At 39.4% G+C, this 26,127-nt stretch overlaps 1 protein-coding gene across 1 annotated transcript; it reads left to right on the forward strand.

Annotated features, from left to right (window-relative positions):
* Positions 1-4: 4 nt before the first annotated feature.
* frk (fyn-related Src family tyrosine kinase) lies at positions 5-23,429 on the forward strand. The gene is made up of 8 exons (XM_073493037.1): positions 5-636; positions 3,248-3,369; positions 8,343-8,506; positions 8,675-8,843; positions 11,228-11,386; positions 19,365-19,546; positions 20,678-20,843; positions 21,066-23,429. The coding sequence occupies exons 1-8, from the start codon at positions 242-244 to the stop codon at positions 21,272-21,274; spliced, it is 1,566 nt and encodes a 521-aa protein (XP_073349138.1). The 5' UTR covers positions 5-241; the 3' UTR covers positions 21,275-23,429.
* The last annotated feature ends 2,698 nt before the right edge of the window (positions 23,430-26,127 follow it).

The following is a 26,127-nucleotide window of genomic DNA, read 5'->3' on the forward strand; positions in this document are numbered from 1 at the left end:
AACTCCCCACCAACTTTCCACTAGGAAACTTCTCGTTGAAGTTGCAGTCAGTCGCTTCCCTCAGTGTGTTCTGTTAGCTAGGTGTGTGCTGAGTTCAAAGACCGCTGCTGAGTGAGCCTGGGGTTGTTCAGACTCTTTACTTCATGGAGCGCGGATCATGAGCGAGGAGAAGGGATTTCCTCAAACTATTTCCGTCTGTATTCCTGGCACAGAATGACTTGCTGTGATTGACAACTATATCATGGAGATCCAACAGAGGTTTGCGGAGTGTTGGCAGAGTTTTCTGGCATGTTTTAAAAAGCCGAACCAACCTGGGGATGAGAGCAGGCGCGCGGACAAAGCTGACACTGTGATTGAAAATCGCGGTGCTGACAGAAGTTCAGAGCCAGACTTTCATTCTCAAAGATGTTTGCCGCCGCAGCCCGCGGCCAAAGCCGGGCTCTACATCGCCCAGTACGACTACTCTGCGCGCACTGAGGAGGACCTGAGCTTTAATGCTGGGGACACTTTAGAGGCTCTGGATAAAAGTACTGGTGACTGGTGGTTGGCGAAAGCCCTCACCGGGGTTTCGGCCCGCAAACAGGGATACATCCCCGCTAACTATGTGGCCCCTGTGGAGAGTATTGATGCAGAGCCGTAAGTAAACTCTGACCATCATCCCTGCTCGTGTGTGTGTAGCATTGTCTGAAATAACGATTCCCTTTTCAAATTCCCGTCTGTGATTTTGTTTCTGATGATATTGTCTGAGGTCTTTCACGCTTGTGGAATGCCTAATGACAGAGCCGATACAGTCCTGTAAAGACCACCGATATGATGTTCAGGGGGAACCGTGCTGAACACTGTCTGCGGACTGAAGTCTTGAGTTAAACTAGTTAATGATTGGCTGTGAGCAGGAAATGTAAGCTAACAAGTTAATCATCTCCATGAAGGAAACACAAGGAACATCAACAGTGCATTAAAATGCCTTTGCTGGCATTTCATGGACAGTTGTATGTAGGCTACTGTTTAACTTGACTACATCATTCTGGTTAGCTAGAATTTCGTTTAGCAAAGTTTCAGATTGCTACTTCAATACACCATGAAAGGCCTCGACATGTTCATATACTTGACTATGTGTAACTTATGCAGATTTTTCACTAAAAAATGTAATTAAAAAAAAGCTTGATGTATTCATAACCTACTTGGCGTCACATCTCAGTGAAACCAGTTTCTTACAGCTGTACTCTGGTTTTTCCTGTTTAGTTGAGATGACAATAGCTTTGATTCCCTTGATCAGTCTTATGTCATAGTTTCACTAAATGACAAACCTGATGGGCATGATGTGAGACTAGTTTGTTGCATACTTTGTTGTCACTCTAGTGTGGGACTCTAAAGGTGAGGGCATTCAGCTTTGTTAATGAATATTTGGGTTTTTACCTTTCTATTTCCCCTCTTCTTGTAAGTGTAACACTGACCATTTCCTCATACATCTGCGCATCATATTTCCATTCTTGTGCTGACTCAACTCTGATAAGTTTGATCAAAGTAATTTTCAGTTCAAGATTCTGGAAATGTAGTTTAATCAAGGCCACATTAACCAGCTAGGGGGACCAGAGGTGGGCCCACATCTTTTCATTGGTTTATTTAACTGGGACTGTGCACAAAGAAAAGTTCACCCAAAAATGAAAATACAGTCATTATCTACTCACCGCAATGCCAATAAAAAGTCAGGTAGAATTTTGTAGTCCACAGCACATTTCTGAAGAAGCAGCATTCTCCTCAACGACTGAAGTAGATGGGGACTTTTGTCTGGCTTAATCTAAATCTCCAGAAACTCCAAGATCACAAATTGATTTTTAAAAGATGCTATTTACACCCTTGACACGAGGCTGAGCTTGATCACCCACTGCAGACGAGGTGTGTGCTAATGCTTTTAGATTAGCAGCAACAGTGAAGATTTAATTTCTAAAAAAGTTTGTAAATAATGTCTTTTCAAATGAATTTGGGATCGAGGGGCTTTCAAAGACTTGGTTAAAGCTGTATGGACCCATTTTATGTTTGCTTTTTCAGTTGTTTTTCACATTTGATGTCCTCATCTACTTCAGTTGTTTAGGAGAATGCTGCAAAGCTGCTTTGCTGCGAAGCTCCAGAAATGTTTTGTGGACATAAGTAATACTAATACACCATAACCCTAACCCACTAATACAGTTGCACACTATTTATGATATATTATTTTTACATAAGTTACATCTCCACTTACCCATCAACGACCTTAGATCTCGTCCACTTAACGTCTCTCCACAACCATCTCCTGCTCTAAAATCCAGTTTCTGTTGTTTAGTCATTTCCAGCACTGGTGATTTAAAATTTTTTTTTTTTACTAGTTTCACGTCGCTGTCTTGCCATATCACATGCTTCACTAATTTACATGTTGTATTTTTAGCGATTGAAAGCGTTTTGCTGCTTGCAACAGTGAGACAAAAGCATACCTCTCTCCCTCATTCTCCATCCTTTTGGCTAGTGGCCAACATGACCTATTGCACAGACACGTCATTGTAAGACAGTCTCACTAGGACAAAAAAACAAATCATGTTCTGGCAACACAGTAATGCTGTGTAACTTAATCGAGTAACTGTTACATGATTACTGATTTTGAAATTGTAATGCCTTACAATAACATATTATTGAGTAATGTGTTAGTGCCCAACAATGTTGAGTACCTCTTAATGTCTTTGTTAGTTAGTGGTAAGTTTATGGTAATTTGATTAATCAATAAGACCACCATAAACTGAAATAGTAAAGGCGTTATTGATTAATCAAATTACCATAATTCATCCATCTTTCCCTTTCCGACCTGCCTAGCCTCTTTCTGACAGCCCCAAGCCCATTGGTTCCTAACAGACGTAAATCTTTAAATGGGTCATGGATTTAATTTTTTCAAATAGGGTAAAGTGTTTCTTTAAACAGCTGTGTTTTGTAGTTTTAACAAATGTTGTTGAAACAGGAGGATGAGAACAACAGCTAACAATACTTGTTATAAAGCTATCACCAGACTGTCTTTAACATTAGGTTTTGATAAAAATGTTTGATTGGGTAAAAATTATGATGTTTTGCGGTGTATTAACAAACAGTCAATCAAATTAGCAGTTAACACGGTGGACCTCTTTTGCCCCTGACAATTGATGGTATTTTAGATTACTGTTTATATCCAGACATTTTTGTAATGTTTGACCAGCTCTACTTCCTTTGCTTTAATTCTGATTTGCAGATGGTATTTTCCTGACACCAAGAGGCTGGATGCAGAGAAGATGCTGATGGCAGGAGGGAACCAGCATGGCGCCTTCCTCATCAGAAACTGTGAAAGTCAGAAAGGGGAGCTCTCCCTTTCAGGTAAGTTAAGCTCAGAATTTACAGTGACAACTTAAGTTTTGAATAAGTCCTCCTCTTAACCCAACATTCATTCATGTGAATTTTAGTTTTTTTTGGTTGTTTCTTTTTTTAGAAGGAGAAGTACACATTAATAGTGGCATCAAAGTGGAATTATGTAAATTTTGAAACAAATGAAAATCTTTTTTCAGGTAGTTAAATTCAGAAGGCATAAAACACATGCTTGTTAAATCCATCTGCTAAACCTAGGGGTTTTGATGGTCAGTATTGACCGTAAGTGATATAACTGATTCAATTTGCTTACTGGAGGTGTGTTGGAATGGGGTATCCCTCCCATAGAATCTCAAAATGGGTTCAAGGTTCAACCATTGACTATAAAAATATGGACAGAGCGTCGGGGTCTGAAGGCATTGTGAAACTGCTTTAAACCTACATTCTTTCTGATGGCCAGCAGTGATTGACTTCATTGGTTTCCAAAAGATCTGATTGTATGTAAGCTTACGAGAAAGTTTAAGTTGTGTTATGGTCTCAATCACTAGTTTCCAAGTCTACTTCAATACAGCATGATGTTTTTTGGGTTTTTTTTGTTTGTTTTTTTGTAAATTATTGGCCCATTCAAAGGAAAATAGACAATAAAGAAGTGTATGCTTTAGGCCATGGCTAGCTTGTGATTGACAAGTTGCTACCACAGCATTTCTACGGCAGAGGCGATGTGTGCTGAAAACCGTTCTCCGAAGTGCCAAAAAGTGCAGTTCCTCAAATGGCCACTTGAGTCTGACTCCAAGCATCTGTGCTATCTTGTAGCTAACGTAGAGTAAGGTATTGTGGCTGTCACAGGTGGATAAACAGCTGTAAAACGAGTAACAATAACTTACATAAACACAAATGATGCTGCAATCAAACTCAGGAGAAAATTGCTTCTCTTTACATGTGACCACAACTAGCTTGTTTGCCTTATCTAGGTAGCTCCCAGCTAGCTGGGCCTTGTTAAGTTACTAGGTATCATTTGGCTCCCCTCAGCTCCTACTATGCTGTCCAATTTTTGATTATCCAGGAGTTGGGCAGAGTCAGGCATTGCCAAGATGGCTATGATCAGCACCACATACTTTGCACTGCCTCTTCAGAAACCTATGGGTGATGTCTATGGCTCTGATATCCTCCCTAGGCCACAGTGCCAGTTTCCACTTAGTTTCAGCTAAGTAATGAGGGAACAGTCCTTACATCCAGACAGACATCCATTCTTTCAACATTAAACTATGGCTATGTAACTTTTGTAGAATAAATGACATGTTCTTTTTTTATTCTGGAAGAGTCAGTTCTCTGACTTTGACTCTTCTCTACTTGCGATACTGTTTGACTATATATTAGCATTTGCCATTATTTCAGAATTGCCACAATTGTGGCTTGGCTTTTGGGCACTGTTTATCAAAGGTCAGCTACATAATCTTGATTAAACATTAATGCCATTTAAACATAGTAATTATTCCAGTGTTTGCTAACCAGCTCATTTTTACAGTCGGTAGTTACGGCTAATAGCAGAACTAAAGAAACAAAGAACATTGTGGTTTTATGTACCAGGATAATTAGAAAACCAAAAATGATTAAACAACCTGTTCAGCGCTGTAATGTCTTGATAACATTACTAAAGTGGTGAGACTAACATTATATTTACATTTTACTAGTGTATTATTGCACTTGATCAATATTATTTTCTCAAATGAAGTAAAACTAGTCAGCTAGTTAGCATTCTGTTATCTATGTATTTCACTGCCACAAAACACACATTTCCAAACACCCCTGCATTGTTCAGTGAGTCACTCGTTCCCTTGATTGAACGATGAATGAGCTGATGAATGGTTTCAAGGTCATCAAGTTAAATAAATAAAGCTCTCTGCTACCATAAAACCGGTGAGATAACTTTATCCCTCTCTCTCTCTCCTCTAATCAGTCTTTCCACTCTGGCTCTTTCCATTATGACTAAATTCTTTCCATTGTCATCCTTTAAACCTTGTTGATGACATAATTCATTTCACAGTTAAAGTAAATTCAAAGCTGTTGTTGAAACGTTTGGGGTCGGGCTTGATGCCCCCCAAATTTGTCAATTTTATGACCTTAAAATACCCCTGCCTGAGAGTAAAAGTGGCAAAAACTCATTATAGTTCTTTATTTCTTTATTTACACTGACTTTCAGCATATAAAATGGTCAAGTGTTTAGGTGGAAAAACAGCCTATTAGAAGAGCAAAATGCATAAAACTACATATAAACTTGCATAATTTCCAAGTTTATGGCTTTAAAAACTGTAGTAAACTTTGTATTACTGGATTTGAAATGTCATTGACTACATGATGCATCAGTTTGCAAAAATTTGTACGTGCTAGTTTGTTAGCTTATTTGTTTGTCGGTTTGTTGATTGTACCTTGCTGGTGTGATTTTATATTGAAGTAGTTTGCATGAATAGAATCAGGAGAATCAAACAATGTATGGCATGACTATAAGAAATACTGAAGCATTTGCCTATTCTCTTAGCTGTGTTTGTAAAGTTTGGCAAACTCGCCAGACTGTTTACAGGTTCAATTTTCCGAAAACAATATACAATACTGTGCAAAAGTTTTAAGCAAGTGTGAAAAAATGCTGTAAAGAATGCTTTCAAAAATATAAATAATAATTGTTTATTTTTATCAATTTACAAAAGGCAAAGTGAGCGAACAAAAGAAAAATCTAAATCAAATCAATATTTGGTGTTACTACCCTTTGCCTTCAAACCAGCATCAATTCTTATAGGTACACTTGCACAAAGTCAGGGATTTTGGAGGATTATAGTCAGGTGTTTGATCAACCAGTTATACCAAACAGGTGCTAATGATCATCAATTTTACATGTAGTTTGAAACAGTCATTAACTGAAACAGAAACAGCTGTGTAGGAGGCTTAAAACTGGGTGAGAAACAGCCAAACTCTGCTACCAAGGTGAGGTTCTGGAAGACAGTTTCATCTCACAGGTCATACACCATGGCAAGACTGAGCACAGCAACAAGACACAAGGTAGTTATACTGCATCAGCAAGGTCTCTCCCAGACTAAGATTTCAAAGCAGACTGGGGTTTCAAGATGTGCTGTTCAAGCTCTTTTGAAGAAGCACAAATATACGGGCAACGTTGAGGATTGTAGACGCAGTGGAGTAAGTGCAGCAGATGAAAAACACATCAAGCTTATTTCCCTTTGAAATCAGAAGATGTCCAGAAGTGCCATCAGCTCAGAACTGGCAGAAACACCCATCTACTGTCCAGGGAAGTCTGGCCAGAAGTGGTCTTCATGGAAGAGTTGCAGCCAAAAAGCCATACCTCTGACATGGAAACAAGGCCAAGCGACTGAACTATGCATGAACACACAGGAACTGGGGTGCAGAAAAATGGCAGCAGGTGCTCTGGACTGGACTGATGAGTCAAAATTTGAAATATTTGGCTGTAGCAGAAGGCAGTTTGTTCGCCGAAGGGCTGGAGAGCGGTACAATAATGAGTGTCTGCAGGCAACAGTGAAGCATGGTGGAGGTTCCTTGCAAGTTTGGGGCTGCATTTCTGCAAATGGAGTTGGAGAATTGGTGGATTAATGGTCCTCAATGCTGAGAAATACAGGCAGATACTTATCCATCATGCAATACCATCAGGGAGGTGTATGATTGGCCCCAAATTTATTCTGCAGCAGGACAACATGTTGGAGGTCAACATACAGCCAATGTCATTAAGAACTATCTGAAGCGTAAAGAAGAACAAGAAGTCCTGGAAGTGATGGTATGGCCCCCACAGAGCCCTGATCTCAACATCATCGAGTCTGTCTGGGATTACATGAAGAGACAGAAGGATTTGAGGAAGCCTACATCCACAGAAGATCTGTGGTTAGTTCTCCAAGATGTTTGGAACAACCTATCAGCCTAGTTCCTTCAAAAACTGTGTGCAAGTGTACCTATAAGAATTGATGCTGTTTTGAAGGCAAAGGGTGGTCACACCAAATATTGATTATAGAGAACTCTGTTGTTTAAATGTATTATGGTTCTTTTCTTTATAAAAAGCATTTAACAATTGCTACTAGTTTGCTTATGTCTTGGTAGCTAACTAGCTAGCAAGCTAAGATTACATTGTTATTGCTGATTTGTACATGACAGTCCAGCATTTTGACGTATTTGTTGCATTTCCCCCCATTTCTTTGACACCCAAAAATGTAACTAAAGTCTAACAGTGGCTGTGCTTGGTACCGCTCCTTTAATATCAAGAGCATGGGTTGCTAATGTTAGTCTATGTAGCACTGCTAGGGGCCCGGTAATTGAGCAGTGTTCTTTTTTATTTGATGACTTGATTGACAGCGTGAAGTTGTGAATGAATTACAAGCATCCATGTGCTTTAATAATCATCAAATAAATGTCAAATGTCATTGTGATAATACCAGGAATGACTTTGACGGCTACCGATGACGTATGAGGGTCTTGAAGGGTTTTCCTATTTCATAAGGGGGGTTTCAACCACCATCCTCGAGGGACAAGTGGGCACTCAAAAAGAAGGCATAAAATTGGAAGTGAGATTGAGCCAAAGTTAGCAACTAGCTTGTGCGGTGGAGCAAAGCCGTGTTTAGTTTACTTTGTGTTGCGTTGCACCAAACTGGCCAAAAAAATCAATCAAGGCTGCTTTAAACCAGAGTTTACTCTCAATACAAACACATTTCTATCATGACGCCTATAATGAAAACAAGTCAAAGGAATAATAAAAATATACATTTTATTTTTTAACTCATGAAAAATAAATGGAAACATTTATGCACATTAAGACTGTTAAAATTTCCTAATGCTGGTCATGGAAGACGATGAGAAACTTAGCTTAACATAGCTTGATTTGATTAAAAACTTTAGGCCTACTGTACAACGAGGAAATCATACTTATACAGTTCTTGACTTTTGAGTAAATCACTGAATACTGACTTGTCTTTCAGTGCTGGACAATGGGAGGGTGAAGCATTACAAGCTGAAAAAACAAGATAATGGTCACTACTTCGTGTCAAGGAACAGATCCTTTCAAACACTGAATGAGTTGGTGGAACATTACTGCAAACAGGCCGACGGTCTCTGTGTGCGTCTGGTTGAACCATGCAAAAAGGTAAAACACAGTAAACGGAACAGCAACTGGACACATCCTGTTTGTTTTCTACATCCCATTGTTGTCTTGTTTTCAATCAGTAGGTTCAACCTTCTATAAAGCATAGTTCCATTGTCATATCAGTGACAAACATATCATTATAAACAGTGACTCTTCCTGTTGGTGTAGATGGAGGCTCCACAGACTTATGGACTGTCATACAACACTGTGGACCAATGGGAGATTGACCGCAAATCCATCAAGCTGCTGAGGAAGCTGGGAGCCGGTCAGTTTGGAGAAGTGTTCGAGGGCCTGTGGAACGATACCACAGCAGTCGCAGTGAAGACCCTCAAACCTGGTACACTAATGTATCCTTCTTTTCTCACTGAAGTTGTTTAACCAGAGACAATGTAGAAAAAAATAAATAAATAAGGATAGACCTGTTATCGTTCTGGACAATTTTCAGGGCAGATATTCAGCATTTTTCCGATTATCAGTATCTGTGATTTTTGTGGCAGATTACCGATAAAATTTAAAAATGCTCTACTTTGGCTCTGATGGAGCATCCTCTCTCTGTCTGTAGTCTCACTCAATGTCACACCCACAACACTATATGATTGCTTATACGTTACAGGCAATAGCCTATCAACACTGAGTTATCTGAATCAGCAAAGTAACTAGTTACTAAAGATATCAAATAAATGTAGTGGGGTGGAAATATGAATAAGAGTGCTCCAATCAGGATTTTTAGGGCCAATCACCGATTACTGGAAGCAGTATCAGCCGATACTGATACTTTACTTTTTTGTCATATAGTTGTTAGTTATTAGTGGCATCGTAAAATCCCCATTAAAATGTTGAGAAAATAAATTATTTATTTATTTTACATCAATTTAAAGGTCCAATGTGTAGTATTTATAGTATTTAGCAGCATCAAGCGGTGAGGTTCTTGAAGTTTCTGAAGACGTTGGAGAAGCTCCAGGAGCTCCAGTGGCCCTCAGAGACAAGAAATTAATTTGGATCATACAAAGAAATATTGGAACACTGTGAAAAATATTCACAGAATTTATTAACTCAGTGATGAGCAGACTTCTCCTTAGTTTATCTGTCACACTAAGTCATTACTTTGACAGTCTTTGATACACTCCCAGCCCTAAATATCTTAGTTAGTTATCGCTCCATGTGTTGTCTTACTGCAACAGACAAGGAATGAATCTAAATAAATCTGATGTTTATTCTTGCATTATGCTGTCGCTTGTCCTGATTTTGTTTAGCGTCTTGGAGTTTTCGTTTCTTCGACAACGATTCACGCTCCTGTGATTTTTCGTGTACAAAATAAGTATGATCCGTCATCCTTTATCAGATTGTGGTTTCAAACTTAGTTTCAAACTTCTCACAATACAAATTGCTTGGCAGGAAACAGGAGCCACACGCCCTTCTTCTTCTTCGTCTTCCATCTGGTGCATTTCCGGCGGTCACCCACAAATTCTAAAAATAAATGAAAAAATAAATTATCGTCCCAATAATGGAAAACTTACATTATTGGCAGATAAAGAAATTATAGCCGATAAATCTAGCCGATAATACAAAGCCAAATTGCTTTCGCTCGTAGCACTGAACTGCTGCACCTGTGTAGAGCAATGTAATGTAGACATGAGCCACACATGTCGTCACTGGTGTGGACGTATTTTTTACAAGAACACAACACGATGTAAAAAGTCTTATCACAGCTATGGAATATCAAATAAACCATCTTTGCTCACTACATCTTAGCCTTTCTTACACTCGGGTGTGCTGAACTACAGGATAGCAATTTATTTTTAAAATATGAAAATGTTAGTTGCTATTGTCAGGTATTTTATCGGTCATGAGAGTCTGGTAATTATCAGTTAACGTATTGGCTGAAAAAAATCCATATCATGCATCCCTATTATATTTCGTTTCTGCTAAGTCTGTTCTGCTAGATGCCACTACGTTGTACACGCTGTACTGTTAAAGAAATAGGTTTAAAACAAAATTAAAATGTATCTTTAAACTGTAAAACAAAGATTAAAGAAAAATTAAATAAGAATTTGGGAAGAATTCTGTGTCTCAGTCTAAGTTGTGTCAGTCTTTGCACTGAGGTCTTTGTGCCCCGAAGCCACTACTCCACCACCTGGTCACTGCTTATGCCTGGTTACTGTCATCTCTGACATAAGTTTGATAAAATGTACACTGATGAAGTGTCTGTAACTCCGAACTCAAAATACTTGTACCTCCAAACTGTACTCAGTTAAAGTACTTCAGTACATTTGTTTAATGTAAGCTATTAGTTTGTAAGCTGTTAGCTCTCATGCTTTAGGGCTCGAAACAGCGGCTCTCCACAGCGCTGTGTCAGCGCTAGTTGCAAACACTTGCTGGGTACTCAGTGCGAGATCTAACGTTAGAAGTATTGTTTCATGGTACCAGTCCACCTCTCCCCTCAGTCACAAGTGGCTGGCTAGCAGGACCTTGCAAAAATGTTGTACTGGTGAAAGCAAGAGGGCACTTAAAACCCATATTGATATTGACTGGAAGAGAACTAGTGAACTCTTGCATAATGACAATTAAATGAATCTTGAATCAACAGAATGTCTGTGTAGGAGCCAGTGTACAAACACTATACTACATACTGTGTATCACAAAAGACATCGCTGATCACTCCAAAACAATGCCATGTCAAAGAGTCACTCCTAATATACCATCACTGAACACCTCTGGCAGGTACCATGGACCCTGAGGACTTCCTGAGAGAGGCTCAGATCATGAAGAGGCTGCGACATGCCAAGCTAATCCAGCTGTACGCTGTGTGCACCATGGAGGAGCCCATCTACATCATCACAGAGCTGATGACGAACGGCAGCCTGCTGGAATATCTCCAGAGTAAGACAACCTCACCTGAACATGTTTTTATGATCTACTGCTGCTTTATGACAGGGTCAGAGTCCAATGCTTCTTCCCACTTGTTGCAACTTTCCAGAAGAGGCTTATAAATCAATTTCTTATGCCGTAAGTTTCCTTACAGTTTCCAGGGTCTGCACTTCCCCTTTGAGTTCATCTGAAAGTTTTTGTATTTTTTCAGATTGGATGGAATACTTATAAAGGTTACATTATGCAAAAGATAGCATGTTGAAAAAAGAGAGGCTCTAGTGATGTTTTTTTTCAGACATGCAGTTTGGCTTCCTGGCTAATTTAGAGTCCAGAATTTGCTCATGCTGCTCTGCTGTCAAAAGACAAAGACACATACTAATGTTTACCCAGTTTATCTGTTGGCACCAATCCTGACATGACAGGTAAAGATCATGTTGAGGAAGAGAACAGGTTCACTGGTTTCATTTATCGCCATCTTAGGTAGTGTGTGTGTGTGTGTGTGTGTGTGTGTGTGTGCGTGTGTTTGATCATTAACTTCAAGCCTCATGAATATACTTTGCACTTTACATGTTTATATTACTACACAAATCCCAGTTTAAATGTAATTACTGCTTTTAAAACATAGTTTTTCTTTTCCTTTAGATTTTTTTAAATTTTTTTCTCGAGGTTCCTCGTTCTTGCCTTAGAATCAGAATCTTCAGGATGAATGTAATCCACTAGTTTAGCTCATTTGTATAATCGTGCCAGTTTGCCAAAATGTAAAAGCATATAGGCAAAAAAACAGAGCTCATGCTGTAGCCCACAGCATGGAAGTTACAGAATCCAACATAGTGCTTTCTGTTAACATCTCCCAGTGTATTAATGGAAATGTAGGTCCATAACTTAGGAACATGATTGTCCCCCAGAAGAAACAGAAGTAAGACAAAGAATAACTAGAGACCATCTTCACCAGCGTGAGACTCGTCTACATGTTCATGTTTTGACTGATGAGTACTCAGCAGTCATTACTACATTATTACACGAGTACTCAGCAGTCATTACTACATTACCATACTCAGCAGTCATTACTACATTATTACACAAGTACTCGGCAGTCATTACTACATTATTACACGAGTACTCAGCAGTCATTACTACATTATTACACAAGTACTCAGCAGTCATTACTACATTATTACACGAGTACTCAGCAGTCATTACTACATTATTAGATACTCAGCAGTCATTACTACATTATTACATGAGTACTCAGCAGTCATTATTACATTATTACACGAGTACTCAGCAGTCATTACTACATTACCATACTCAGCAGTCATTACTACATTATTACACAAGTACTCGGCAGTCATTACTACATTATTACACGAGTACTCAGCAGTCATTACTACATTATTACACAAGTACTCAGCAGTCATTACTACATTATTACATGAGTACTCAGCAGTCATTATTACATTATTACACGAGTACTCAGCACTCATTACTACATTACTAAACACACTCAGCAGTCATTATTACATTATTACAGCTACTCAGCAGTCATTATTACATTATTACAGCTACTCAGCAGTCATTACTACATTATTATACAAGTACTCAGCAGTCATTACTACATTATTACAAGGGTACTCAGCAGTCATTACTACATTATTACATGAGTACTCAGCACTCATTACTACATTATTATACAAGTACTCAGCAGTCATTACTACATTATTACAAGGGTACTCAGCAGTCATTACTACATTATTACATGAGTACTCAGCAGTCATTATTACATTATTACACAAGTACTCAGCAGTCATTACTACATTACTAAACATACTCAGCAGTCATTATTACATTATTACAGATACTCAGCAGTCATTACTACATTATTGCAGATACTCAGCAGTCATTACTACATTATTACACGAGTACTCAGCAGTCATTACTACATTATTACATGAGTACTCAGCAGTCATTATTACATTATTACACAAGTACTCAGCAGTCATTACTACATTATTACAGATACTCAGCAGTCATTACTACATTATTACACGAGTACTCAGCAGTCATTACTACATTATTACATGAGTACTCAGCAGTCATTATTACATTATTACACAAGTACTCAGCAGTCATTACTACATTACTAAACATACTCAGCAGTCATTACTACATTATTACAGATACTCAGCAGTCATTACTACATTATTACAAGGGTACTCAGCAGTCATTACTACATTATTACATGAGTACTCAGCAGTCATTATTACATTATTACACAAGTACTCAGCAGTCATTACTACATTATTACACAGGTACTCAGCAGTCATTACTACATTATTACACGAGTACTCAGCAGTCATTACTACATTATTATACAAGTACTCAGCAGTCATTACTACATTATTACAAGGGTACTCAGCAGTCATTACTACATTTTTACATGAGTACTCAGCAGTCATTATTACATTATTACACAAGTAATCAGCAGTCATTACTACATTACTAAACATACTCAGCAGTCATTATTACATTATTACAGATACTCAGCAGTCATTACTACATTATTACACGAGTACTCAGCAGTCATTACTACATTATTACATGAGTACTCAGCAGTCATTATTACATTATTACACAAGTACTCAGCAGTCATTACTACATTACTAAACATACTCAGCAGTCATTATTACATTATTACAGATACTCAGCAGTCATTACTACATTATTACAGATACTCAGCAGTCATTACTACATTATTACACGAGTACTCAGCAGTCATTACTACATTATTACATGAGTACTCAGCAGTCATTATTACATTATTACACAAGTACTCAGCAGTCATTACTACATTATTACAGATACTCAGCAGTCATTACTACATTATTACACGAGTACTCAGCAGTCATTACTACATTATTACATGAGTACTCAGCAGTCATTATTACATTATTACACAAGTACTCAGCAGTCATTACTACATTACTAAACATACTCAGCAGTCATTACTACATTATTACAGATACTCAGCAGTCATTACTACATTATTACAAGGGTACTCAGCAGTCATTAGTACATTATTACATGAGTACTCAGCAGTCATTATTACATTATTACACAAGTACTCAGCAGTCATTACTACATTATTACACAGGTACTCAGCAGTCATTACTACATTATTACACGAGTACTCAGCAGTCATTATTACATTATTACACGGGTACTCAGCAGTCATTACTACATTATTACACGGGTACTCAGCAGTCATTACTACATTATTACACGAGTACTCAGCAGTCATTACTACATTATAACACGGGTACTCAGCAGTCATTACCACATTATTACACGGGTACTCAGCAGTCATTACCGCATTATTACACGAGTACTCAGCAGTCATTACCGCATTATTACACGAGTACTCAGCAGTCATTACCGCATTATTACGGAAAATAATCCGCTTTCAGTGAAAACTGTGTGTGTTGCGGAGCTTTGCCGAGTGTTGTGTTGAGAGAGCCTGGCAGAGAGAGTCAGGTGCAGAGCCACACCTAGAGGAATAGACACCTGTAGTCAATCGTATTCACCTCTGATCCGGAGCCGTTTACGAATGGGACAAGAGCTCAGAGATTACTTTGTAACTTTTGGAATTTAAACGTGGATTATCTTCACTGTCATTCATCAAACCAACTGTAGCAGCAATCTACAGAGTTGAACTCCAGTGTCAGATGTTTATGTACTTTAATGTCTGCTGTACATTATTACACGAATACTCAGCAGTCATTACTGCATTATTACACGAGTACTCAGCAGTCATTACCGCATTATTACACGAGTACTCAGCAGTCATTACCATATTATTACATGAGTACTCAGCAGTCATTACTACATTGTGCCCCACGGTTATTAAAGACTCATTGGAATCTGGCATTGTTCCCCCCAGCTACTTTTAAAAAGCTGGAGGACCAGTTGGAGGAAAGAGCAGTTGCTGCCCAACTCCATCAGCACATGTCCTACCATGAGCTCTACAAACCCCTCCAATCTGGATTCAGACCAAGCACAGAGACTGCCCTTATCGAAATCACCAATGACCTCTTCATCGCAACAGACTCCGGCGATGTCAGCATCCTCATTCCCTGGACATCTCTGCATCATTTAATAGTCTCCCACACCATCCATCTAAATCGCCTATCTAAACACCTTGGCCTCACCACTACAGCCCCCTCCTGGTTTCAATCACAACTCTCCAACAGAAAACAGTTTGTCACCATCAGTAACTCCAGCTCCACCCAAGCCTCAGTCATCAAAGGCACAACAAGGATCTGTACTCTGGCCCCTCCTCTTCACCATATATATGCTCCCCTTTGGTCAAATCATCCGCCGACACAGTCTTAGTTTCCACTCATATGCCAATGACACACAGCTCTATCTCAGCACCGACTCATCCACCCAGTTCCCCCCTCAGTCCCTCGGAAACTGCCTGCACGCCATAAAAACCTGGATGTCATTCATCTCAAACTCAACAGTGATAAAAAGCTGAGCACATGGTTGTGGCCCCCAAGGCGCTGCTCCCGAATGTTGGAGATTTCTCTGACATGGAAGGCTGCTCCACCCCACCCTCTCCCGAGGTCCCCGACCTGGACGTTATCCTGGATTCTTCCCTCTCCTTTCAGGCCCATATCAAATCCATCATCAAATCCACTTTTTACCATCTAAAAAAACATCTCTAGACTCGGGCCATCACTCTCCGACTCCGTGGCAGAAACCCTTGCCCATTGATTCATTACCTCTTGTCTCGACTACCTAGCCTGTCTGAAAGCTACAGCTCGCCCGTATGAGTTGGTGTTTTTTAGTGATGCACGATATGAAAAATTTAAACCGATACGATAACCGATAATTTCCTGCTTCTCATGGCCGATACCGATAACCGATATGTTCATATTTTTATATTTAATATAATCTTCATATAATCTGCAGTTTGTGCAGGATGCAGTGATGAAAAACTGATATTTTAGTAGCTCTGGCCTACCTAACCCTAACCCTTGACATATCATTGTCCCTGTATGTGACCCGGGGCACTCCTGTGCGTGCAGCATTGCTTTTTGCATGTTAAAATCTTGATCCAACCACTGAGCCGTTAAGCTTAGCATGCTGACCGAACATCTGACGTCCATATGTCTGTGGTAAAACTTACGTGTAGTCCGTTTTTGTCGATCAAGTTGTGGATGTGTGTGGCAACGATATCATAGAGGGCAGGGAGGGACACATCCGAGAAGAAGCGACGGCTTGGGAGGGTGTATCGTGGCTCCAAATGTGCTATTAACTTACGAAAACCCGGGTTCTCGACGACAGAAAAAGGCTGGTCGTCGAGTGCTATGAATTCCATCACTTTGTCGTTAATGGCTTTAGCCTTTTCACTGTCTCTTGAAAAGCTTTTACAGTTTTCAAACGCCTGCTGAATGGAGACATCCGCACTCTGTGTTGTTGTTTTAGCCTTAGCACCGCTAGCTGCTACCGCGGCTGCTTCATATTCTTTCAATACTGCTTCGCCGCGATGACTACTTTTAAGGTGAGCTATAAGATTTGTTGTATTAAAACTTGAGGTCTTCTTTCCTCCTCTCGAAATCCTCGCTGAACAAGTTTTGCAAACAGCAATGCTGTTGTCATCTTCTGCCACTGAGAAAAACGACCACAATGGTGAAGACATGTTCATTATTAGTCAGGCAGTGACGGGGCCAGGCTTGGGTCCTTCTAGTAAGGCGCGAATAGATGACGTAACTAGCGCGTCATGGCCTGTTTTGGGGCTACTCGGCCTGCAAACAATTTCCCCAATTTCATTAATTCATCGGATCTTTTTATCAGTTAAAATGTACATATCGGATCGATAAAAAATGACGTAATAATCCCCCAAATCGGCCGATATTTTATCGGTCCGATAATTATCGTGCATCCCTAGTGTTTTTACATGATATATGTAATGTAAGCCGATAATAACTCAGGAACTAAGATGAATAGTTTGTCCAGACATACAGAACAGGATGACATCACCTACATGCAACAAACCAAGCCATTTCAAGCTGTAACTGGCACATTTCCAGAACCCAATGAAAAACAGGCTCAATAGGTATCAGGCAGATAGAAAACCTTGAAGTTAACACAGTACAAATGTCTACTGATGAAATTAAACACTGTAAGATAACAGAGAGCGAAAAGTGCGGAAAAAATACTACACAGAACCAACATTTGGTTGCAAGAAAGTGAAAACTACTACTACTGCTACGAATTTTGGAAAATGACAGATTCTTCGTTCTGGGATCTAGGATTTTACAATGTCCCATGTATTTAAAGGAACTTGGGGCAGGATCAAGAAATAAGACTCAATAGTGACACGACGGCCGTTGCGGCCATTAGAGTAACTGCAGCCATCAGCCAAGCCGGTGCAGGAACGCGCATGAACTCTTCACAGCAGTACAGCTGATGCCTTATCCCCTACACACATGAAGCAGCCTGGAAGCCGGCTCGCTGTGTGTAGCAACACACAAGCGCGGCGATTTACCGTTACGGTTGATGCAGTCTGAAGGCACAGGCGAAAGCAAAGACGGCATATTGGGGGACAGAAATATCGTCTCTGATACGGGATTGCTGTGTGTAAGCGGCTAATGTTGCTACACAGACACAAACAAACCGTTAGCCTGTGGCTACATCCAGCTGCTAACGTCACCTCCCGGATAACAGGTTGGGCTTTAGGTCCCATATATAAAGGGACATATTTCTAACTATTCGGTTTCAGACTAAAGGACCGTGGAAAATGCGCAGTCTGTAACTATTCAGTGTTACACAGTGGTGGACTAAGTTACATGTTTGCAGCTAACGCTACTTTGCACGTTAGGTCACTCCGAGTCCTCGTGATCTCATATGATTTTCAGATCAAGCTCTAAACATGACCTGTAATGTTTTCTTACCTGGTTACTAGGAAATGAGCCATGTCAGCATCTGTTTTCAGTCCCAATTCAAGTTGAAGCTGCCTCCATGAGTCGAACGCGTATCCGATGTGTATTCGGGCGCCAGCCCGGCTTTGGTCGTAATTTAGTTTCGACTCACGACATGCTGCTGATAAAACCTTTGTTTTCTTCTTAGTATGACTTTTTAGTGGACTTTGTGTGGTGGTGGGTCGTTTGCTGGCCGTAGCAGAATCCATTACTACCCAAACACTAGTTTGGGTCCACTGCGCTTGTCTTCTTCCCGTATCCAAGGATGCGCATTCAGCGTCATCTGACGTCACATCCGCAAGACTGCGAGGGAAATTCGGACCACGAATTGCAGTACATTATGCAGCACACAGCCTGTTCAAGGCAATAGAGAGATACGTGGGTGGGCTCATTCTTTTTGGTTTTGAATGCTTCATCACCCATTAGCATTAAAAAACTTAAAATGCATGTTTATTTTTTCACAAATCCTGCCCCAACTTTAATAGAAGTTTCAACATGATTTTCTTTTAAAGAAAATCTGTGACATGAACTGAGACATGCAAAGAAACCCTTACATGACAACAGTTTTGCCAAAAATGTAAACGTTTTTCCTTTGCATTTTAAAAAAGTTACGTGTTCATAAGACAACGTTGAGAAAACGATCTTTGTGCACATGGATCTGCAAAAAATATTTAAAAATGTAGTATGCATGCCAATAGGTGGTTGTGTAACTTTGCAAATAAACACCACATAATAACACAAATGCTTTCTTCTACAGAGCATTGAGCCATCACATTATAGTAATGTTGCAGCAAATTTACACTTTGCTGGAGGATTGTTTATAAACTCAGTAGAGTTAGCAGCACAAACAAAACAAATACAATTTCTCCAGATTTAAATTGATAGGCTGAATAATTTTCTCCTTGAGAAAACCTTTAATCAACTTTCTTTCTCTACCACTAATAATACCTCAAACTGTGTGGTGGTGGGACTGCGACTGATGCTGTGCCTCTCTACCTTGATTACAGAGGATAAAGGTACCACACTACGGATTTCTGACCAGATTGAGATGGCTGCCCAGGTGGCGTCAGGAATGGCTTTCCTGGAGCTACAGAACTACATCCACAGAGACCTGGCAGCCAGGAATGTCCTGGTGGGTGAGAACAACATCTGCAAGGTGGCTGACTTTGGCCTCGCCAGGGTCTTCATGGTGGGTTTGACATTTAAAGTAGTATTGTAATAAATGTAAACTACTGTAAAAAACTCTTTCCATTCCCGCAGGCACCCATGTGGTTAGGTGGCAGTGTTAGTTCCTCCTCTGTTCTCTTTTGTGCACTTTACAATGCTCACACCATTCTCACCCCCAACACAGACCCTATACTACTGACACCACTGATGTACACGTCCCGTGTCATTTGTTGTTCTGCTTGTGCATAACTTAGTTACTCCTGTTCCATGGTTTCATCTAAAACAGTGTGTCTCCCATTTGATTATGACTTTAAGAGCTAGGTTGTGACACATTATAGAGCCTAATGGTTAGTTCCCACAGAAAGCAAAGCAAATTTTTCGAATATACATACAAATTCAGTAGTCATGAATCAAATGGGTTTGCCAACTCTCCGTGAGAGGTGAAAATAATCCACTTTCAGTGAAAAATGTGTGTGTTGCGGAGCTTTGCCGAGTGTTGTGTTGAGAGAGCCTGGCAGAGAGAGTCAGGTGCAGAGCCACACCTAGAGGAATAAACACCTGTAGTCAACCGTATTCACCTCTGATCCGGAGCCGTTTACGAATGGGACAAGAGCTCAGAGACTACTTTGTAACTTTTGGAATTTAAAAGTGGATTATCTTCACTGTCATTTATCAAACCAACTGTAGCAGCAATCTACAGAGTTGAACTCCAGTGTGGGATGTTTATGTACTTTAATGTCTGCTGGCTGTAGCTGGAGGGGAAGTGTACTTTATATTACGAATGTACAGAGGAGAGAGGAAAAAGAAGAGAGAGAATGAGAGTCTCTGGTGACTGCAGAGTTCAGTGAGAGGCTCAACTGAATTAAAAAACACATACACACTGGCTGTTTTTTGGTGGATAAAGAATCACACGACTAAACAAAAATGATCCAACAATCAAATTCGCTTTGGGTTTGGTGTGAACACACCATAATAAATACTCCACAATTCAAGCCACAAAGTCTGTCTCATTTTAGGTATTATCAACAATGTTGAGATACAGATGTATCTCTAAAATCCACTTTTGTCTGGCCATGTTGCAAAAGTCTGAATCTTAATACTAAAGCTGATGGACTGAAGGTAAAAAGTCTTGTGTACCTCATTTTGTTTCTAGAAAGAGAGTGAAAACGTGTATGAGGCCAAAGAAGGAACTAAATTCCCAGTGAAGTGGACTGCTCCTGAGGCCATCCACGACAACAAGTTTAGTATCAAATCTGATGTTTGGTCCTTTGGAATTTTGTTGTATGAGATCATGACATTTGGACAGATGCCGTACCAAGGTAAGCCTTTCATCAAATTTGTGATAAATCTTGAATAAATGTTTCTCTGACATAGAAATTTACAAAAATGGATGTTATGTATTCAGAGTTTTCTGAAAAGTCAAAGTGCCATTCTTTATGGCTATCGAAAGTCTCAAAACTTTCCAGGTAAAAATGTAATGCAAAATAATTGTCTGTTGCAAAATAAGCTATTGTATAATGTCTTTTGAACGATTTTTCCAGCCATGACCAACTACCAAGTGGTTCAGAGGGTTCCCCAGGGCTACAGGATGCCGCGCCCCCCCAACTGCCCCAAAGTCATGTACGACATCATGACGGACTGCTGGAAGGAGAACGAACAGGAACGGCCCACATTCGAGACCCTGCAGTGGAAGCTGGAGGACTACTTCGACCTGGATGTGACCTCCTACGACGACGCCGGCCATTATTAACACATTGTCCAGGCTGTGACACGTGGAAAGAAAGGAACAAAGAAATGTATTCTCCCTGCAGTGACACAAAATCAGAATCAGCTGAATCCAAACATGAACACACATTGATGTTTTTATGAAGTAAGATGAAAATGTAATTTGAAATACCATTCATTGCAGCCCAATGAAGGAACTGAAATGTTTGAACTGACATGCAGTGAGGAAGCTTTTACTATAGCGACAGTTGGTTGCAACACATCTGGGCTTGCCTTGTTTGACAGCTGACTACACTTGACAGGTTGTGTACTTGTCTAGCCAAACTCTTTGAGCGTACTTGACTGGGAGAAAGACGGAAAGCTGCTATCTGTGCATCTTGATTAACCAGTTCTTCTTGAACCTAACATAGCACAGATTTTTTCCACTTGCTACCAAGCTATTTATGAGTCATGTTTACTTGCAAGCTCAGTCTGTTTGGCTTTGTGTTGACTTAGAGAGTGAAACATCTGAGCTTACTATTGATGGCACATGTAGTGACCAGAAGTGATTTAACATTATTCAAGGTAGGTGACTGTCTTTTGCCCCCACATCTAGAGGAGCCCAGCTCCTTATTATACAAGCTACAACTGCTTTATTTACATCAAAACTATTTCACTTTAAGGTCAAGTCCACGCCTTCCATTATATAATCAAATTGTTCAAGGATATTCTCTTCTGCCACTGATAAAAACTGCCACTAGGAAGCTTAAAAGAAAAGAGCATGGTCAGATATGAACAGCGTCCTGCGGGTGCCATGAAAGGGGGAAAAAAAATAATGCACACAAAGTTTAAAACTTGTGTTCTCAAATTACAAAATCTGTGGTTGAAAATGAAGAATTCGTTCACACAAGTGATTTGAGCGTAACACTAACATTTTAGCAAATATTTCAAGCTGCATTCATGTATTTTTTAAAAATATTTTTTTGTATTGTTTGGCACCTTACCTGGCTATGTCTTCACCACACAGTCTGATATCCCCCGTTGATGTTGCTCCTGGAAAATTATGATGACGAAGTGTTGCTCCAGGACCATCATAGCAACTGACCAATCATGTTTTTATAATGTCATAGCTTTGTGCCTTCTGTAAAAAAATATGTAAAAACATATGCACACGGTAAAAAAAATGTATTTCAACCGGGTGCATAATACTGTGAAAGAGTCTTATTGAATCCACGCTAAGGATTTTTGTTCCCTAAACCTAACAAAATATTTTCAATCCTTACACGTAACCAAAGATTTTTGATCGCTACACCTAACCAAGTACTTTTTTTGGCTAAACCTAACCAAATGTTTTTGTTCCCAAACCTAATCAAACAGAAACAGAAAGCTAATAAGAATGGAAAAGGTGAACTGCATAATAATGTTACAAAGGAAACCCCAGTCTCCTGACTGAGAGTCCTATACTTAACATATTCAGCCATGATGGCTTGCACCAAAGAGTTTGTCACTTTCTTGTAAGTTGAAATGATGGTCCTGGCGCAACATTAATTATGATGTTTTAGAAACAACACCAACACAGCGATATCAGACAGACGTCTTCTCCAGTCGGGTAGGGAGCAGCACAGGTAGCAGGGGTACCAACATGTTAGCAGTTGTGTTTTGCTATTAAGGTGCCTACAAAAAACAAATTCCTTCATATTACCATTGTTAGGTTATCATGTTCAATACGTGTCTCCTTGTGCTCTCAATATTTTATTTTGATATTACATCGTGTGTCATTTTAGCATTAGCCTATTGATAGCTTTGATAGATAGCGTTGCACACACTTTGTCAGCCAGTGGTGAAAGCTGTCATGTGGGACTTAGAGTATAATGGTTCAATGACTGAAAAATGTGACACTGGATTTACTTCCTCCTTTTTAATGCAGAGCTGCTCTCAGATCTATGGCCACATTCTTTGTGACCATGAGTAGCCACAATATTGAAGACACGACACGCCTAATCGGATGCTTGACACAAATACAGTGTGGTTAACCCTGTTGGATCATCTCATGCTCTGATGATTTTTGTAATTGTTTTTATTGTCATGAACAAATCCTTATTAATTGTACATTATAGCCATGGCAGTGTTTATATATGTAATCTTACTGTATTTTAACATAAATTCATTTATGAATAATTAATTAAATGCCTTATATTTACTATGATGTTGGTTGGGTTATTGGTTCTAATTTAAAATTGTTTGAATTAAGATCAACAGATCGACATCAAGATCAATCAGAAGACAGAGAAAGCTAGTGACTGTACAGGGTTAATACATTAGAAGAGATAGATAGATAGATAGATAGATAGATAGATAGATAGATAGATAGATAGATACTTTATTTGTCCCGAGGGAAATTCAAGTGTCCAGTAGCATACAAAATACAGAACATACATTACACATATATAATGTATAAAATTCAAATTAACAGTAGCTACAGTAAACAGTGCAAACAGTAGAAGTGCAAATAGAGGTAGATAAATTGTCCATTGTCTATTATCTGTTGTCCTCCCTGCCTTTACTGAGAGCTGTTGTACAGTCTGATGGCCAGGGGGACGAAAGAGTTTTTGAGTCTGTTGGTGGAGCTGGACTGGGACAGCAGTCTGCCACTGAACACACTCCTCTGCCTGGTGAAGGTGTTGTGCAGAGGGTGGTGGGTGTTGTCCAATATGGACAGCAGTTTGTCCAGGGTCCTTCTTTCTGCCACTGTCACCAGAGTCCAGCTCTGTGCCCACTACTGAGCCAGCTCTCCTCGCCAGTCTGTCCAGTCGACCGGCGTCTCTCTTCTTGCTGCTTCCTCCCCAGCAAACCACAGCATAGAAGAGGACGCTGGCCACCAAGGGTTAGGGTTAGATGAAGAGGATATAAATTATATTCAATGTATATGTAAAATAAGTCCACAGGCTGCAGAGCTTTCTCATATTATGTTCCCTTTCTATGGCACTGTCTCACTGCTGATATCTCTCTGATGAGTCATTTAAACATACTCATAATTTACCATCACCCTTGCGTTGGATTGGTGTCACTCTCAATGTCTAAGGCCTCAGGGTCATTCCATACCAACTCACCTTGGCCCTCCTAGTTTGTGTCACCGAAAAACACGTAAAAACCTCTATTAAATTCATCCAACCTTGCAAAATCCTAAAGCTCTACACCAAATACTTTCTCAGGATTTGGCCTTCTGAGCTAAATGTACTGATTTTTGTGATTCAGTGTATGTGTATTGTAAGTCTCACCAATTTCTTATTTTTCAGTAGATTGGTTTCAAATCTGACTTAAACGTCCAAGAAACCCGAAGGCATTCATGTAAATGGTTGTTGCAAAATGATGAAATTAAGCTCTTTTCAATAAACATTTAAAGAAAATCCATGACATGAACTAGGAGGGCCTAGGTGAGTTGATATGGAATGACTAAAATAAGTGATCAACATTGCAGGATATGTTTTCTTATGATAAATAAAATCACAAGCATGGTTTCTATGGATTTCTATTTTCATTGAAATATTTTAAAAAGCTTAATTTTAATTTCATTTCTTTTTTATTTCAACCCCTTTTCAAATACACCAAATTTCAATGCAGCTTAGAGGTGTTTTATTTTATGATTCAAAGTTTTAATTTGTTTCCTTTTTTATGTTTGACTTCACAAATTTCATATAAGATACCATTAGTTTTATTTAAATATGCTGGCTTTCTTAAAAGAATAAAATAACACGCTACTGTACCTGTAGTCTGACTGTCAAACAGTTTTCATGTAATTTCCTGATTTGGCCACACGGTGGTGCTGACATCCTCCTGCTTACATTCATGCTTGACGTCCTCTAAAATCTCACTGTAGCCAGCACATTCAGTTAGCTTTCCTTAAAGCAAAACCAGTCATGTGTGACACTTTAACCTCCTGTCTTTTGTGACAGCCTAAATATTGTATTTTTAGTGTCTGCGCTAAAGATATGTTTCCTTCTGCCCATCTCTGTCAGAGAGGAGAGTGTGAGCTGAATTATATCAGTTCACAAATCACAGAAGGCTGTGACTCTGGTGACCTTAGGGATATTTCATATGAATATCTTGGTTACATTTACATTTAGGGCATTGGTAAAGAGGTTGTATCTTCACTGCAATGGACCAGGGTTCTAATCTGACCTGTGGCCCTTTGCTGCATGTCGTACCCCTCTCTCTCATCCTGTCACTCTACAAGCTGTTTTATCTAATAAAGGTCAGAAAATAATGATAATTAAAAAAAAGAATAGTATTTTTTTAATTTAAAACAGTTTTGTTTTTGGTGTGTAGGCTTTTAGGTGTTCGAGCCTTGTGGTGAATGACTACAGTATACACAAAATAATACCACAGTTGATAACGTTCAGCGGGAGCCTAACCCATCTGTAGACAGATCTGAACGGGCATCTTTTGTACATTTGACATATTTGGATCTTGAATTAGCATGTAATTTCAGATTATATTGATAGTTAAGACATATGATATGCTATTTAAATAGAAATAGTGACAGTGTACCTATTTTTAATCACAGACTCAATCATTAGACTCAATAACCAACTATCTTACACATTAGACCTTTTAGGCGCGAGACTGAAGTGCCAACATTTACGTCAGCTTTTATTCAGGCTTTAAATATTTTTGAGTCCCTTTGGCAGATACATACAATATTTACTGGGGCTGTTTTCCAGATTGGTTGGCTAAATTGAGATACCATCTTGACAGAATTGCTACACTTCCATCAAGAAACTGGAGCCTCTTCAGTGTTTGTGTAGCACTCAAGTATGGCATGTCTACACTCAACCGAATCAGCAGAATAAATGTTAGCAATGTACATTATTGCAAACCACAGATATGTTGAAAGATTAC

Source organism: Pagrus major, chromosome 22, assembly GCF_040436345.1.
Source record: "Pagrus major chromosome 22, Pma_NU_1.0".
Classification (NCBI taxonomy): Eukaryota; Metazoa; Chordata; class Actinopteri; order Spariformes; family Sparidae; genus Pagrus; species Pagrus major.

Excerpts from the sequence above, each read along its gene's own strand:
- frk (XM_073493037.1), top strand. The coding sequence starts at position 242 with ATGGAGATCCAACAGAGGTTTGCGGAGTGTTGGCAGAGTTTTCTGGCA. Across the intron at positions 8,507-8,674 it reads TGGTTGAACCATGCAAAAAG|ATGGAGGCTCCACAGACTTA; the intron begins GTAAAACACAGT and ends CTGTTGGTGTAG. Across the intron at positions 19,547-20,677 it reads GCCTCGCCAGGGTCTTCATG|AAAGAGAGTGAAAACGTGTA; the intron begins GTGGGTTTGACA and ends TTTTGTTTCTAG.